At 37.3% G+C, this 16,448-nt stretch overlaps 1 protein-coding gene across 2 annotated transcripts in view; it reads right to left on the bottom strand.

Moving 5' to 3' along the window:
- The window catches only part of LOC128697587 (uncharacterized), a 59,606-nt gene extending 43,766 nt beyond the window's left edge, over positions 1 to 15,840 (bottom strand). Inside the window, exons 1-2 of one of the 2 annotated variants that reach the window (XM_053789421.2) lie at positions 15,711 to 15,838; positions 12,388 to 12,459 (exon numbers count right to left, since the gene is read on the bottom strand). In XM_053789421.2, the coding sequence (XP_053645396.1) occupies positions 12,388 to 12,459; positions 15,711 to 15,720 (82 nt within the window). In that variant the 5' untranslated portion in view covers positions 15,721 to 15,838. Of the gene's footprint in view, positions 1 to 12,387; positions 12,463 to 15,710 lie in introns of both variants that reach the window. The other variant, XM_053789420.2, reaches the window with a different exon arrangement.
- Between the last annotated feature and the right edge of the window lie 608 nt (positions 15,841 to 16,448).

Raw genomic sequence — 16,448 nt, forward strand, 5'->3', positions numbered from 1 at the left:
GGCATCTAAACTAATGGACAATTTTAAAGCACTCAGGCTGTATTCTCTGTTATATACAGTAGTCAAAATCTCATTTTATACAGTAGACTGAAAATACTGCACTTGAATATCAGATCCTAATGATAGATAATGGGTAGAGTATCATGATAGTTTGAATAAAACATTATCAGTTTGCTACTCATATGCCAACATTGTAATTTGATATAATTACCAACTAGTTTACTGTAACATTATAGAAATCATCAAAATGGAATGACAATAATTCAAGCCAAATAAATCTTGATGCACAATCCATATCCATAATTTGCTCAGTCTAGGCCACTACAGGGCTGACAATAAACTTCCATGAGGTAGGAGCATTAAGTTTCAATCCAAGGAAAGGCAAGAATGAAATTAGTGAAGTAGTTCCAGCTCCCAGGATAAAGTGTCCTGTAGCAACAACACAGTGCTGAGTTAAGCCGTAAAAATATGCTAAACTTTTTAAAACTTTTAGAGAACTAATGATTTAAATGAGCACTAAGTTGATATTGTACAAGTATATAAGATCATTTGCCTAATTAATTCGTTGATACACAGATCATGTAGGTGGTTGGCTGCCTGCTAACCACCACCAGCCTCACTTTATTAGACATGTACAAACAGGAAAACTATCAAATCTGCAAATAATGAATATACATCTCAAAAATCTTGGATATTATTCTAACTCCACAAGACTTTGAAGAGGCAATTAATGACATGCCCATGCACTCTGCCCCAGGCCCAGACTCATGGAACTCAGTATTCATCAAGAATTGCAAGAAGCCCCTATCATGTGTCTTCAGTGTTTTATGGAGAGGGAGCATGGACACGGGGTCATCCCCCACACACTAAAAACATCAGACATAGCCCCACTGCACAAAGGTGGCAGTAAAGCAACTGCAAAGAACTACAGACCGACAGCACTAACATCCCATATCAGAAAAATCTTTCAGAGGGTTCTAAGGAGCAAGATCGCCAACCACCTAGATACCCATCAATCACACAACCCAGGGTAACACGGGTTTAGAGCAGGTCGCTCCTGCCTGTCCCAGCTACTGGACCACTATGGCAAGGTCCTGGATGCTGTAAAGGATAAACAAAATACAAATGTAGTATACACAGACTTTGCAAAAGCTTTCAACAAGTGTGACCATGGTGTAATAGCACACAAAATGCATGATAAAGAAATAACGGGAAAAGTTGGTAGATGGATCTACAATTTCCTGACAAATAGAACACAGAGTAATAGTAAGCAGAGTAAAGTCCCAGGCAGCCACAGTAAAAAGCTCTGTTCCACAAGGCACAGTACTCGCTCCCATTCTATTTCTCATCCTCGTTTCTGACAGACAGATGTAAGCCATAGCTCCGTGTCTTCCTTTGCGATGACACCCAGATTACCATGGCAGTGACCTCCATCGAAGACACCATGAGACTCCAAGCGGACATTAACCAAATCTCCGAATGGGCCACTCAAAACAATATGAGGTTCAATGAGGAAAAATTTCAACTACTCAGATATGGAAAACTTGAGGAAATTAAAACTGTATCAGGGTATACAACAAATTCTAACAATACAATAGAGCAAAAAATTAATGTGAAAGACCTGGGAGTGATAATGTCAGTGGATCTCGCCTTCTAAGACCACAATGTATCTACCTCATCTGCTAGGAAAATGATAGGATGGAAATTGAGAACCTTCAAAACTAGGGATGCCAAGCCCATGATGAATCTCTTCAAATCGCTTGTGCTCTCTAGGCTGGAATACTGCTGTACACTAATGGCCTCCTTCAAGGCTGGTGACATTGCAGACCTGGAGAGTGTACAAAGAACTTTCACGGCACACACAAATATGATAAGGCACCTAAACTACTGGGAATGGCTGAAAGTCTTTGATCCGTATTCCCTCGAATGCATGCGAGAGAGATACATGATAATATACACTTGGAAGGTCCTGGAGGGATTGGCACCAAACCTGCACACAAAAATCACTCCCTATGAAAGCAAAAGACTCGGCAGGAGATGCAACATTCCCACGATGAAAAGCAGGGGCGCCATGAGTACACAGAACACAATAAGTATCCGGGGCCCAAGACTGTTCAACTGCCTCCCAGCATACATAAAGGGGATTATCAACAGACCCCTGGCTGTCTTCAAGAAGGCACTGAACAGGCACCTAAAGTCAGTACCTGACCAACCGGGCTGTGGTTCGTACGTCAGCTTGCGTGTGGCCAGCAGTAACAGCCTGGTTGATCAGACCCTGATCCACTATGAGGCCTGGTCTCAGACTGGGCCACGTGCGCATTGACCCCCGAAACTCTCTCCAGGTAAACTCCAGGTATGATTAAATATTGATAAAATCTTTTTCATACAACTCTCACAAAAGTATTTCTTTTACCCAGGTATTATAATAATCCACTATTTTCAGGAGTGTGAAAAACATCACAGAAAGACAAGTTGTTTACAATAGACTTGTCATTGTGTGGCGTTTCTCTTCATATCTTCATGTGCTGCCCTTGATGTACAGTTGACCGTTAAGACAGTACGTAGTTACGTCCTTGAAAACGGCATCTCATCACATATTGTATACAATGAACTGTAATAAATATATATATATACTACATACATTAGCTCACATGGAAAAAATAGGTTTACATTTCTTTAACCTTCCCCAGGAGACAAAACCAAATCTTTTTGGAAATCTTTGTAATTTTTCAAAAATGATCAAGTTTTCTATTCATTGTAGCTGCCATTGCGTGTTGATATAGAAATGTGTGGAAAGGGTCGATATGACCCTGTACAATACCTAGGCATACATGTGACGGGCAGTTCCACAGCTATTACCTGCCACAACTGTCACCTGCCTCCTCCAAAACCACTATCACCTGCAAACATCAGTTAAAGTACCATACATTACCAGCAAAGACAAGTTTGTTTTACTAAATAAATATACCCAGAGTAATATCCACCATAATATGAAAGCAAGCTATCCAAGTAGACATGAAAATTATAAAATCCTGAGAAAAGCTTCAAGCTCTGGACATATTCGGTTATTGTTGGTTTGAGGGTTGTGATATCCCATCTCACTGATGTGAAATTAATTACCAGAATGCTTTTGAAAATACAAAATATTTAGTACAATAATCTCTCACATATTATAATATACAGTGGTACCTTGACTTACGAGTGCCCCAACTTACGAGTTTTCTGAGTTGCAAGCCATCACTTGGTCAATTTTTTGCTTTGAGTTGCGAGCCAAAGTCCGAATTACAAGCGAGCTTCAGATATGCCACCACTCGCAGGAGATACCAAGGAAATATACAAAAACCTTGATAATAACCAATATGTAACATCCTTAACATCCTTTCAATTCTGATACCACTGGTAATGTCATCCTGCCAGAATGTTCCATAACATATGCCCTAAGTAAAGAGAAACAATTTTGGAACGTGTAATACATGTTTGGCAGGCTGGCTGGTTAGGTGGCCAGCTGGCTGGGTGGCCAATTTGCTTTCGCTGTCTATCTCCTTCTGTCTCACCCCCTCTTTTTTTTTATACACAGTGTTTGACAAGGTTAGGGTAAGGATCCCTAGCTTTATTGACAAGCTATTTACAGGTTAAGGATTCCTAACTTTATTGACAAGCTAAGAGCTGTTACTCACATCAGCTCATTTGAAAGCATTTTTATTGTTATGAGACATACAAGTAGGGAACAGGATGAAGTTGGAGCCATCTGTGGGCCAGCATTTTCACTTGATCAACCGACTATCTCGTTGACATCATAATGCTGTACGAATGTGTTCCATATTTGAGTTATCCTGGGGATAAATGATCTCGGATGAAATGATGTTCTGGAGAAGGGCAGAGCCAGAGTGAAGTTGCTGCTTTCTGCCCGTCTGGTGGTACAGAAGCTTGTTTTACGCTGTCCTCGAAGTGGATCCATGGCATTGCACATAACAGTAAGGCCACCCATATCCTTCCTGTGTTGAAGGCTCTGCTGAAATGACAGATCTATCCAGGATGGGTCCAGGTGACAGATAAGATGTCTTGCTCTGTTCTCTACTGTCAAGCAGTCGTAGATGAGAGGGGGGGGTGGAGGCAAACCAAGAAAGCGGAGCATACTCAAGGTGTGAGCGTACCTGCGCCTCATACAGAATCTTGCAACCCCTACTTGTCAAGCAGATGCGAGATTACGCGAAGTGCTGTAAGCTTCCTGGCTGCCTTGTTTGCAAGATTTAGAACATGGTTCTTCATGGTCGGTTTGGAGTCAAATTTCACCCCAAGGATATCAACTTCTTCCCCAGGTACCAACACCCTCCCTTTCATCCTTACTACTGCACCGGCATTACCATCATGGTGCCTAGAGACCATCATTTGTGCTTTCTCAGGTGCAAATGTTACTTTCCATCTATTTCCCCAAGCTGATATAGCTCTTAGCTGGTGATTGATGTAGCTTAGAGCAGCTGGCATTTCTTCTCTTGGGTAAGTGAATGTCAGTGTACAGTCTTCTGCATATGCATGGGATTTTGGGATGAGATGAAGGTCATTGAAGTAGACATTCTATAACAATGGTCCCAGCATGCTTCCTTGTGGAATAATAGCATGTCTTGCTGATTCCGTTCCATTGAGAACTACCCTTAGAGATCTACCATGAAGGTTATCACTGAGGAGACATAGCACAGAGCCTGCAATTCTCAGAGCTTGCAGTTTTGCTGAGAGGCCCTGGTGCCACACCCGGTCAAAAGCACCGGCAATGTCCAGTGCTACCACACAGCTCTGCTAACCCAAAAAATCCAAACAAAGTGCTATACTATACTTGTAGATATAAGGCATAATAAGCATGATTAGCAAGTAATACACATTTTCACCTGATCAGGAATCAGACATGACGACTCTGCATCATGTGTAATACTGTTGGTTCATGAGCTATATCTCTCTCTCTCTCTCTCTCTCTATATATATATATTTATATATATGTATATATTATATATTTATATATATGTATATATTATATATATATATGTATATATTATATATATATATATATTTTTATTTATTATCACACCGGCCGATTCCCACCAAGGCAGGGTGGCCCGAAAAAGAAAAACTTTCACCATCATTCACTCCATCACTGTCTTGCCAGAAGGGTGCTTTACACTACAGTTTTTAAACTGCAACATTAACACCCCTCCTTCAGAGTGCAGGCACTGTACTTCCCATCTCCAGGACTCAAGTCCGGCCTGCCGGTTTCCCTGAATCCCTTCATAAATGTTACTTTGCTCACACTCCAACAGCACGTCAAGTATTAAAAACCATTTGTCTCCATTCACTCCTATCAAACACGCTCACGCATGCCTGCTGGAAGTCCAAGCCCCTCGCACACAAAACCTCCTTTACCCCCTCCCTCCAACCCTTCCTAGGCCGACCCCTACCCCGCCTTCCTTCCACTACAGACTGATACACTCTTGAAGTCATTCTGTTTCGCTCCATTCTCTCTACATGTCCGAACCACCTCAACAACCCTTCCTCAGCCCTCTGGACAACAGTTTTGGTAATCCCGCACCTCCTCCTAACTTCCAAACTACGAATTCTCTGCATTATATTCACACCACACATTGCCCTCAGACATGACATCTCCACTGCCTCCAGCCTTCTCCTCGCTGCAACATTCATCACCCACGCTTCACACCCATATAAGAGCGTTGGTAAAACTATACTCTCATATATATATATATATATATATATATATATATATATATTTTTTTCTCTCAACAAGTCGGTCGTCTCCCACCGAGGCAGGGTGACCCAAAAAAAAAGAAAGAAAATCCCCAAAAAGAAAATACTTTCATCATCATTCAACACTTTCACCACACTCACACATTATCACTGTTTTTGCAGAGGTGCTCAGAATACAACAGTTTAGAAGCATATACGTATAAAGATACACAACATATATATATATATATATATATATATATATCTATATATATATATATATATATCTATATCTATATATGCAATAAGATCACAGTAAACAGGTGATTTCAGAATATGCAAAACAACCACTCTGAAAGAATAGAGAAATTCCAAGCGCTTTCGTGACTACTCACATTATCAAGGAACTATGAAAGTAAAGCATCCAAGGAAGCTATTTAAGGGGTCTGGTCGGCACCTCACTATCAGATCCCACAACAGTTTAAACACGTGACGCGCGGCGAGCCAACTTGGAAAGGTCCTTGGCACAACTCACCCCACAAACTATTCTACCCAAGAAATAAGAAATTTTAAAGATTATTTGTCCAGTGTATTATTAAATTCTTCCCAAATTCTATTAATTATAAATGGATCTAATTTATATAAACCAAAGGAAATATTCATATTATTGTCAAAACTGCTTTTTATGAAACAAGATTCAATTATATTCCTGTCGACCATGGACTTGCTTGATACTACTTTCTCAACTTTTTGAAAATCAATTGGATGGTTAAAATCTCTTACATGAATAAATAGAGCATTGGAATCTTGTCCAGTTCTAATGCTATATTTACGTTGTTTTAATCTTAGTTCGAGATTTTTACCAGTTTGACCGTAATAAACTTTATCGCAAATTTTACAAGGAATCTTATAGACACATCCATCAGCATTTTGGGGGGAATTCTTTATCAAAAGTTTTTTTACTGTATCGAGAATTTTGAATACAACTTTAATATTAAAAGTCTTAAGAAGAGAAGGCATATCAACCAAGTTTTCATGGTAAGGGAGAACCAACATATTTTTATTTGAATAAGGCTGGTTGTCCCTTTTTGGATTGTAAAAAGTATTTCTGGCAACTTTAAAAGATTTATCAATTACATTTCTTGGGTATTTTAAATCATTACCTATTTCATAAATTTTGGATATTTCCTATATCTATCTATATATATATATATATATATATATATATAGTTTTAAAAATGCAGTATTAGAATGTGGGGCAGAAGTTTGTGGTTATAGGAGGGTGGGGGCAGGAGGAAAGAGGAGTGATTGGTGGAATGATGAAGTAAAGGGTGTGATAAAAGAGAAAAAGGTAGCTTATGAGAGGTTTTTACAAAGCAGAAGTGTTATAAGAAGAGCAGAGTATATGGAGAGTAAAAGAAAGGTAAAGAGAGTGGTGAGAGAGTGCAAAAGGAGAGCAGATGATAGAGTGGGAGAGGCACTGTCAAGAAATTTTAATGAAAATAAGAAAAAATTTTGGAGTGAGTTAAACAAGTTAAGAAAGCCTAGGGAAAATATGGATTTGTCAGTTAAAAACAGAGTAGGGGAGTTAGTAGATGGGGAGATGGAGGTATTGGGTAGATGGCGAGAATATTTTGAGGAACTTTTAAATGTTAAGGAAGAAACAGAGGCAGTAATTTCATGCACTGGTCAGGGAGGTATACCATCTTTTAGGAGTGAAGAAGAGCAGAATGTAAGTGTGGGGGAGGTACGTGAGGCATTACGTAAAATGAAAGGGGGTAAAGCAGCTGGAACTGATGGGATCATGACAGAAATGTTAAAAGCAGGGGGGGATATAGTGTTGGAGTGGTTGGTACTTTTGTTTAATAAATGTATGAAAGAGGGGAAGGTACCTAGGGATTGGCAGAGAGCATGTATAGTCCCTTTATATAAAGGGAAAGGGGACAAAAGAGACTGTAAAAATTATAGAGGAATAAGCTTACTGAGTATACCAGGAAAAGTGTACGGTAGGGTTATAATTGAAAGAATTAGAGGTAAGACAGAATGTAGGATTGCGGATGAGCAAGGAGGTTTTAGAGTGGGTAGGGGATGTGTAGATCAGGTGTTTACATTGAAGCATATATGTGAACAGTATTTAGATAAAGATAGGGAAGTTTTTATTGCATTTATGGATTTAGAAAAGGCATATGATAGAGTGGATAGAGGAGCAATGTGGCAGATGTTGCAAGTATATGGAATAGGTGGTAAGTTATTAAATGCTGTAAAGAGTTTTTATGAGGATAGTGAGGCTCAGGTTAGGGTGTGTAGAAGAGAGGGAGACTACTTCCCGGTAAAAGTAGGTCTTAGACAGGGATGTGTAATGTCACCATGGTTGTTTAATATATTTATAGATGGGGTTGTAAAGGAAGTAAATGCTAGGGTGTTTGGGAGAGGGGTGGGATTAAATTATGGGGAATCAAATTCAAAATGGGAATTGACACAGTTACTTTTTGCTGATGATACTGTGCTTATGGGAGATTCTAAAGAAAAATTGCAAAGGTTAGTGGATGAGTTTGGGAATGTGTGTAAAGGTAGAAAGTTGAAAGTGAACATAGAAAAGAGTAAGGTGATGAGGGTGTCAAATGATTTAGATAAAGAAAAATTGGATATCAAATTGGGGAGGAGGAGTATGGAAGAAGTGAATGTTTTCAGATACTTGGGAGTTGACGTGTCGGCGGATGGATTTATGAAGGATGAGGTTAATCATAGAATTGATGAGGGAAAAAAGGTGAGTGGTGCGTTGAGGTATATGTGGAGTCAAAAAACGTTATCTATGGAGGCAAAGAAGGGAATGTATGAAAGTATAGTAGTACCAACACTCTTATATGGGTGTGAAGCTTGGGTGGTAAATGCAGCAGCGAGGAGACGGTTGGAGGCAGCGGAGATGTCCTGTTTAAGGGCAATGTGTGGTGTAAATATTATGCAGAAAATTCGGAGTGTGGAAATTAGGAGAAGGTGTGGAGTTAATAAAAGTATTAGTCAGAGGGCAGAAGAGGGGTTGTTGAGGTGGTTTGGTCATTTAGAGAGAATGGATCACAGTAGAATGACATGGAAAGCATATAAATCTATAGGGGAAGGAAGGCGGGGTAGGGGTCGTCCTCGAAAGGGTTGGAGAGAGGGGGTAAAGGAGGTTTTGTGGGTAAGGGGCTTGGACTTCCAGCAAGCGTGCGTGAGCGTGTTAGATAGGAGTGAATGGAGACGAATGGTACTTGGGACCTGACGATCTGTTGGAGTGTGAGCAGGGTAATATTTAGTGAAGGGATTCAGGGAAACCGGTTATTTTCATATAGTCGGACTTGAGTCCTGGAAATGGGAAGTACAATGCCTGCACTTTAAAGGAGGGGTTTGGGATATTGGCAGTTTGGAGGGATATGTTGTGTATCTTTATATGTTTATGCTTCTAGACTGTTGTATTCTGAGCACCTCTGCAAAAACAGTGATAATGTGCGAGTGTGGTGAAAGTGTTGAATGATGATGAAAGTATTTTCTTTTTGGGGATTTTCTTTCTTTTTTGGGTCACCCTGCCTCGGTGGGAGACGGCCGACTTGTTGAAAAAAAAAAAAAAAAAAAAAATATAAATATAAATATATATATATATATATATATATATATATATCTGTATATATGTCTATATATATGTTTATATAGCTGTATATATATCTATATATATGTCTATATATATATATCTCTATATATATCTATATATATATATATATATATATTTGTCTATCTATATATATATATATATATCTTTATATTTATATATATATATCTCTATATTTTTATATATATATATATATCTCTATATATATATATATATATATATATATATATATATATATATATATATATATCTATATATATATATATATCTCTATATATATCTCTCTCTCTCTCTCTCTCTCTCTCTCAGAGAGACAGGAAGACAGAAACACAGGCAGACAAAGACATAAGCAGAGAGAGATGAACAAAGGTAGACAGATAGAAACAGATAGACACGTTTACGTTTAACAGTGTAAAATAAAGCCACCACAGCTCACAATCATCAAATGTCACTCCACTGCTGCACTGTCAGCAGTGGAGTGACACTCATCTTGCACCATACTTCAGGAAGTTTCATATACACATACTCCAGCATTTCTAAAACATTGCTGGGACCTGGCAAAAAAGGCAAAAATCATTTATTTATAAATACATTTTTCTTATTTAGAAACCTGTAACAAAAAATTGGGGTGGTTTTTTGGAGGCTGGAACTGATTAATGGCATTTCAGTTAATTTCAATGAGGAAAATTTATTTGATAAACGAGTAAATTGAATTACGAGCTTGGTCACGGAACGAATTAAACTCGTAAGTCAAGGTACTGCTGTGTGTGTGTGTACCAACTAAACTGATGCACAAATGTATATGAAGTAGGTACTGTATACACATTATATCCAGGTTCCTTTCATTTGTTAACCTTTGTGCAAAGGATAAGCAGAAGGTATATAAACACTGTTCAGAGTCCCTCTCATGGACAGGTGTAGTTCCTGTTAATCCAGAAAATGAAAGTCTTTAATTTTCACAAAATAAAAGCTTAACAAATGAACCGATGCATGGTATATACAAGGTACTGTATTCACATTATATTTAGTTTCCTCTCATTGTAACACTGATTATTCAAATGTAAGGAAGCAAAGGATATATAAATCTTGGAGTCCCTCTCAATTTGTATATATAGTCTCCAGTTGCCTCACATTCTAGCAGTGATGATGCAAAGGATATGAAAACACTGCATGTATTGACTAGTATGCAGGAAATACTAATCTAGTCACATTTGTTGGTTTTCCTGTGTTGGCCTTATGAAAGTCAAACAAATGTTTATCGTAGCAGTGCCACAAGATTATCCCTTCACTTTGTTTACTTACTGTATTTTCCACACCTTAACATCAATCACTAACACATTCAACATTCATGTAAATACAGCTAGGTAAGTGAAGGACTATTAAAGGCAGACAATGTGTAGTTAATGAATTAGATTACAAGCCTTCTTGTATGGGCTTTTAGCTACTTTTCCCTGTAGTTACACTGTCATAAATAAAAATCACGGCGTTATGATAAAAAAATTGCTGCAACTCTTCAACCATTATATAACAAAAAAAGTCATAGAAGATCGCTTCTTAATTAACAGTCTACTGCATATGTGGACACTTCTTGATAATTTTCAAATGCTATAAATCTCACATGGTGAAAATTTGTACAAGTACAGTATACACATTTTTAACCAAGACAATTGCTGGATGCTGTATTTGGAATCCATCATAATGTTTTAGTAGACTTTAATGTTCAGAAAATGCAAACACTGAAAGGAGGTACTGAATATCCAATGGTCAGAGCATTGCATTACAGTGGTCAACAAAATGCAGTTACATTACCATATACTGTATTATCTTAGCAATGTATATGCTGGCATTTTAGTATTAGTGCTGTGCAAGATGGAAAATAAGCTCAATAATACATAATTAGTGTTCTTGGTGAATTGCTGATGTAATTAAATGTTTTTTTCAGATGTAGATAAACCCTCACAAATACATACTTGTAAATTTCCCAAAACTTATTTGGCAAGAGAATATATAATTTTTAATTACATTACCTAACAGAATACTCCATTCTACTGAATGCACAGCAACTCTGTAAATGACCATAAGACCTGTCTTTGAAATACTCATTTGTGCTTAATTGTTATTTGTTTACTATAATTTTTAGTTAATCTTAAGTTAATTTTAAGCCTGCCCATAATGCTCTGTGTACAAGGGACTTTTGGCATGTTACACTTAACCACTGTATTTCTTTGTACAGTATATCTATGTATCATGTCCAAATTAATAATAAATAAATAAATAAATAAATAAATAAATAAATAAAAATACTTATGATTCAAATAGATTAGTGCAAATATAGGATGTATTGCAAGTCTGCTCTTAAAATTTACTTCTTAGTAAAGCTTCAGTTGAGCAATTGCTTCATGCAACAACTCTCATGAAAGTATGTGTGTGACAAAGGGTCACTGGACCCATGGCAGAACAGAAAACCCTTTCCTTCCTTTTAATATAAATACCGCACTGCATTCCATGCACTGTTGTTAGAGGACCTTCAGAACATCCAGATCCAGATGTCACACTAGTACAACTTGAGGCAGAGTACATAATGCTCAAGGGAAGTTGGAGACACACAAAAGCAATATAGGACTCAAATTTTAATAGCCATAGTGGGCAACATGGGGAAATTATAAAAAGACTTTAAAAACATAGCAATACTGAATCTGTGCCAATCCTTGTGACTACAGTGTGCAAAACTGATCAATTCTCCTATATCTTTTTTTACCATCAACAAGAAGCAAGAACTGATAAAAATGCAGCACTGAAAGGATACTAGAAAAAATTTCATCAGAAATGCTGTTAGATACTGGAGTGGGATCTATGAGGTAGTGTGTGCTACAACCACTGCCACCTTTGAAAACCTTGTGTAACAAACTAATTGTAGAAACACAAGTATAGCTCTGCTACAACTCAGGTAACCCTAATTAAGTAATTACTCTCAACACCTTGAACACAAATACAAAGGCTAAGAATTACTGCACCTCTTTGTTCATTCATGGCGATGTCACCCCAGCCTGAAAACTCTCCCATTTCATTCAGGTTTTGCCAAGAAACTGCTGGAAAAAAAAAAAAAAAGACATTAGCCCAGATAATAACAGTGAATTAGACATGACTGTCTAGCTTACTCTCACTCTGTCTCTCCGTGTCTATCTGTGTCTGTGTGCACATGCATGCTTGCTTTTATGGTTGCAGGGATCTATTCTCAGATCCCGGCCCTGCCTCTTAACTTACCACTCTTCAGATTCGCTCCCTCTTAGCTTCTTGAGCCCTGTTGCACTTGTTCTTGAAACTATGTATGGAACCTGCCTCCACAACTTCACTGAGATCATTACACACTTCCTAACCACTCAGATGGAAGAAATATTTCCAAACATCCTTGTATGCACATGTATACATGTGTACATGCATAAAGGTCTATGCAGATTCATATGTATGCATTTCAATTTTGTAAGGGGGTGGAGGGTAGTTCTAGTCTTGGCTCTAGCTATTAAGCCTTGTCTCCTGACATTACTGTTTTTTAAGTATATGAGACCTAATCATACCAATTATTTGATAGTTGATAAAGTTAGGCAGTTTTTTTAGATAAAAAATGCAAACTTCACAATTAATAATAAAAATAAAAATAAAAATAATAAAAATAATAAAAATAAAAATAATAAAATAAAACAATAAAATAATAAAAAATAATAAAATAAAAAATAAAAATAAAAATAAAAACAATAAAAATAAAAACAAAAACAATAAAAACAAAAATAAAAACAATAAAAACAAAAATAAAAACAATAAAAACAATAATAAAAACAATAATAAAAACAAAAACAATAATAAAAACAATAATAAAAACAATAATAAAAACAATAATAAAAACAATAAAAACAATAATAAAAACAATAATAAAAACAACAATAATAATAGTTATCTATGGAAGCAAAGAAGGGAATGTATGAAAGTATAGTATTACCAACACTCTAATATGGGTGTGAAGCTTGGGTTGTAAATGCTTCAGCGAGGAGGCAGTTGGAGGCAGTGGAAATGTCCTGTCTAAGGGCAATGTGTGGTGTAAATATTATGCAAAAAATTTGGAGTGTGGAAATTAGGAGAAGGTGTGGAGTTAATAAAAGTATTAGTCAGAGGGCAGAAGAGGGGTTGTTGAGGTGGTTTGGTCATTTAGAGAGAATGGATCAAAGTAGAATGACACGGAGTGCGTATAAATCTGTAGGGGAAGGAAGGCGGGGTAGGGGTCGTCCTCGAAAAGGTTGGAGGGAGGGGTTTGGACTTCCAGCAATCATGCGTGAGCGTGTTAGATAGGAGTGAATGGAGACAAATGGTATTTGGAACCTGACGATCTGTTGGAGTGTGAGCAGGGTAATATTTAGTGAAGGGATTCAGGGAAACCGGTTATTTTATATAACCGGACTCGAGTCCTGGAAATGGGAAGTACAATGCCTGCACTCTAAAGAAGGGGTTTGGGATATTGGCAGTTTGGAGAGATATATTGTGTATTTTTATTCATATATACTTCTAAACTGTTGTATTCTGGGCACCTCTGCAAAAACAGTGATTATGTGTGAGTGAGGTGAAAGTGTTGAATGATGATGAAAGTATTTACTTTTTGGGGATTTTCTTTCTCTTTGGGTCACCCTGCCTCGGTGGGAGACGGCCGACTTGTTAAATAAAAAAAAAAAAAAAAAATAATATCTTTATTTACTACATGTATACAGGTATACAGACCATAGCTGACATCACTGACATACTACTATATAGAAAGCCCCTTGTTATGCTGAGCATTTCGGGCAAATTAGGTCAATGTCCCAGGATGCGACCCACACCAGTCGACTAACACCCAGGTACCTATTTTACTGATGGGGCATATAGACAACAGATGTAATGAAACATGTCCAATGTTTCTAACCTGGCTGGGAATTGAACCCAGGCCCTCGCCATGTTTCCTATCACATGTTGTCCCTGTTCACCTAGCAGTAAGTAGGTACGTGGGTGTTAGTCGACTGGTGTGGGATGCATCCTGGAGGACAAGACTGAAGGACCCCAGTATAAATAAGACAGACAGTCGTTGACGATGCACCGACTTTCTTGGGTTATCCTAGGTTGTTAACCCTCTCCAGATTAAAAATCCCAACAAATCTTGTCATACTCTGATGTAACAATATCTCAGGTGGAATTTATGGCCAATAATCACACCAGAGACAGTTATCACAACCATCATAATCCAACTATAATTAAGATACTACTGCATGTCCTTATTTAAATCCCTAAAACTACTATACTGGTATATTAATGTCATCCATACATGATAAACAAGCAAACAACTTTATATTTTTCTGCAGTAAACTGAATAAAGTTAACATATAATAAAACAGTTAAGTACAAAAGAAAATCACTAGAATGTGGTACTTTTGAGGCAGATTAACCTAATTATTATTATTTTTATAATAAAAATAATATATATATATATATATATATATATATATATATATATATATATATATTATTATTACTATTATTATTGTAAATACTTAGACTACTTAGCAAGTAGATTATATACAGTTTACTGAGTACTTTCTTTTTTACATGTACAAAAAGTGAGGCAGTTAAGTGAACAATAGTACAGTTTTAAATGTTAATATGTCTTTAATTATTATTATTATTATTATTATAATCAAGGGGAAGCGCTAAACTCGTAGGATTATACAGCGCATTATAATGATGGTGACACTTGCTGGTAATGTTCTCCAGGATCTCCTCAAGGGAGGTTCCTTGATGCTGGTGAGGGGCTCTTGATCTAGGGAATTGGATCTGTGCTCCAGTTCCCTGAACTGAGCCTGAATACCTTCCATCCCCCCCACATGCGCTGTATAATCCTACAGGTTTAGCGCTTCCCCATGATAAGATTAATAATAATAATAATAATTTTATTATTATAATCAAGGGGAAGCGCTAAACCCGGAGGATTATACAGCGCCTGGGGAGGGATGTGGAAGGCATTCAGGCTTAATTTGGGGAACTGGAGCACAGATCCAATTTCCTAAATCAAGAGCCCCTCACCAGCATCAAGGAACCTTCCTTGAGGGGCTATAATAATAATCCAGGATCTGTTATTTCATTAAGATCTGAGACTTTAGGAAACAAAGCAAATATTATAGTAATTATGGAGAAGGTAATTATAGTGGCATAATAAACATGTTATTACAATACGAAGGACGCTGTATAGCCCTTGTGGTTTAGCGCTTCTTTTTTGATGATAATAACAATACGGAGGAAATTAATGTATCTTAACACTTCCTACACTGGTTCATGATGTTTCCTGCTCGTGCAGTAGTGTCAGCAGCTCCTACAAGTGTAAATTATCCCGGTGCAGCCAGTTAGTGAAGTGTTGAGGTGACTGAGGTGACTCAGGGGGTACGACACTATAACCTTCTTCACGCATCATCTTATTTCATCTCTATTTCTTCTGAAACTTATTCATTACGTTAATAATTTGCGAATCACATTAAAATTATATTGCTTTTTTTTGATGAGGATTAGAATGAAGGAAAGATCAAATTTCTTCTTATTCCTTTTCTTCTAATATTTTAAGATATAAACATCAATGATGGTAAATATGTATTAAATTGTATTATTTTTTGTTATTTCTTTGCATAGTTTATAATGTGTGATTTACATATTGTAAGATATTTTTAAAACAAAAAAAAAACATTATTTATTTGTTGTATATTTCACCTGACAATGTTCACTTTGTTGTAACATTATTTATAATGTTCACCAGAAACTGAACATATTTGTTAGTAGAGTAGTAAGAGTTATTTTTATTAGTTTAATATGTTCATTATGCAGCTCCTTGGCTGGCCTGGTGGCTCAAGCTCTCGGGTTCGATTCCCGGGCGAGTGGAAACTACACCTATTATGTTTACCTAGCAGCAAATAGGTACATGGGTGTTAGTGGACTGGTGTGGGTGGCATCCTGGGTGTTGGTGGACTGGTGTGGGTGGCATCCTTTGTGCTAGTGGACTGGTGTGGGTGGCATC

Source organism: Cherax quadricarinatus, chromosome 44 (assembly GCF_038502225.1).
Source record: "Cherax quadricarinatus isolate ZL_2023a chromosome 44, ASM3850222v1, whole genome shotgun sequence".
Taxonomy (NCBI): Eukaryota; Metazoa; Arthropoda; class Malacostraca; order Decapoda; family Parastacidae; genus Cherax; species Cherax quadricarinatus.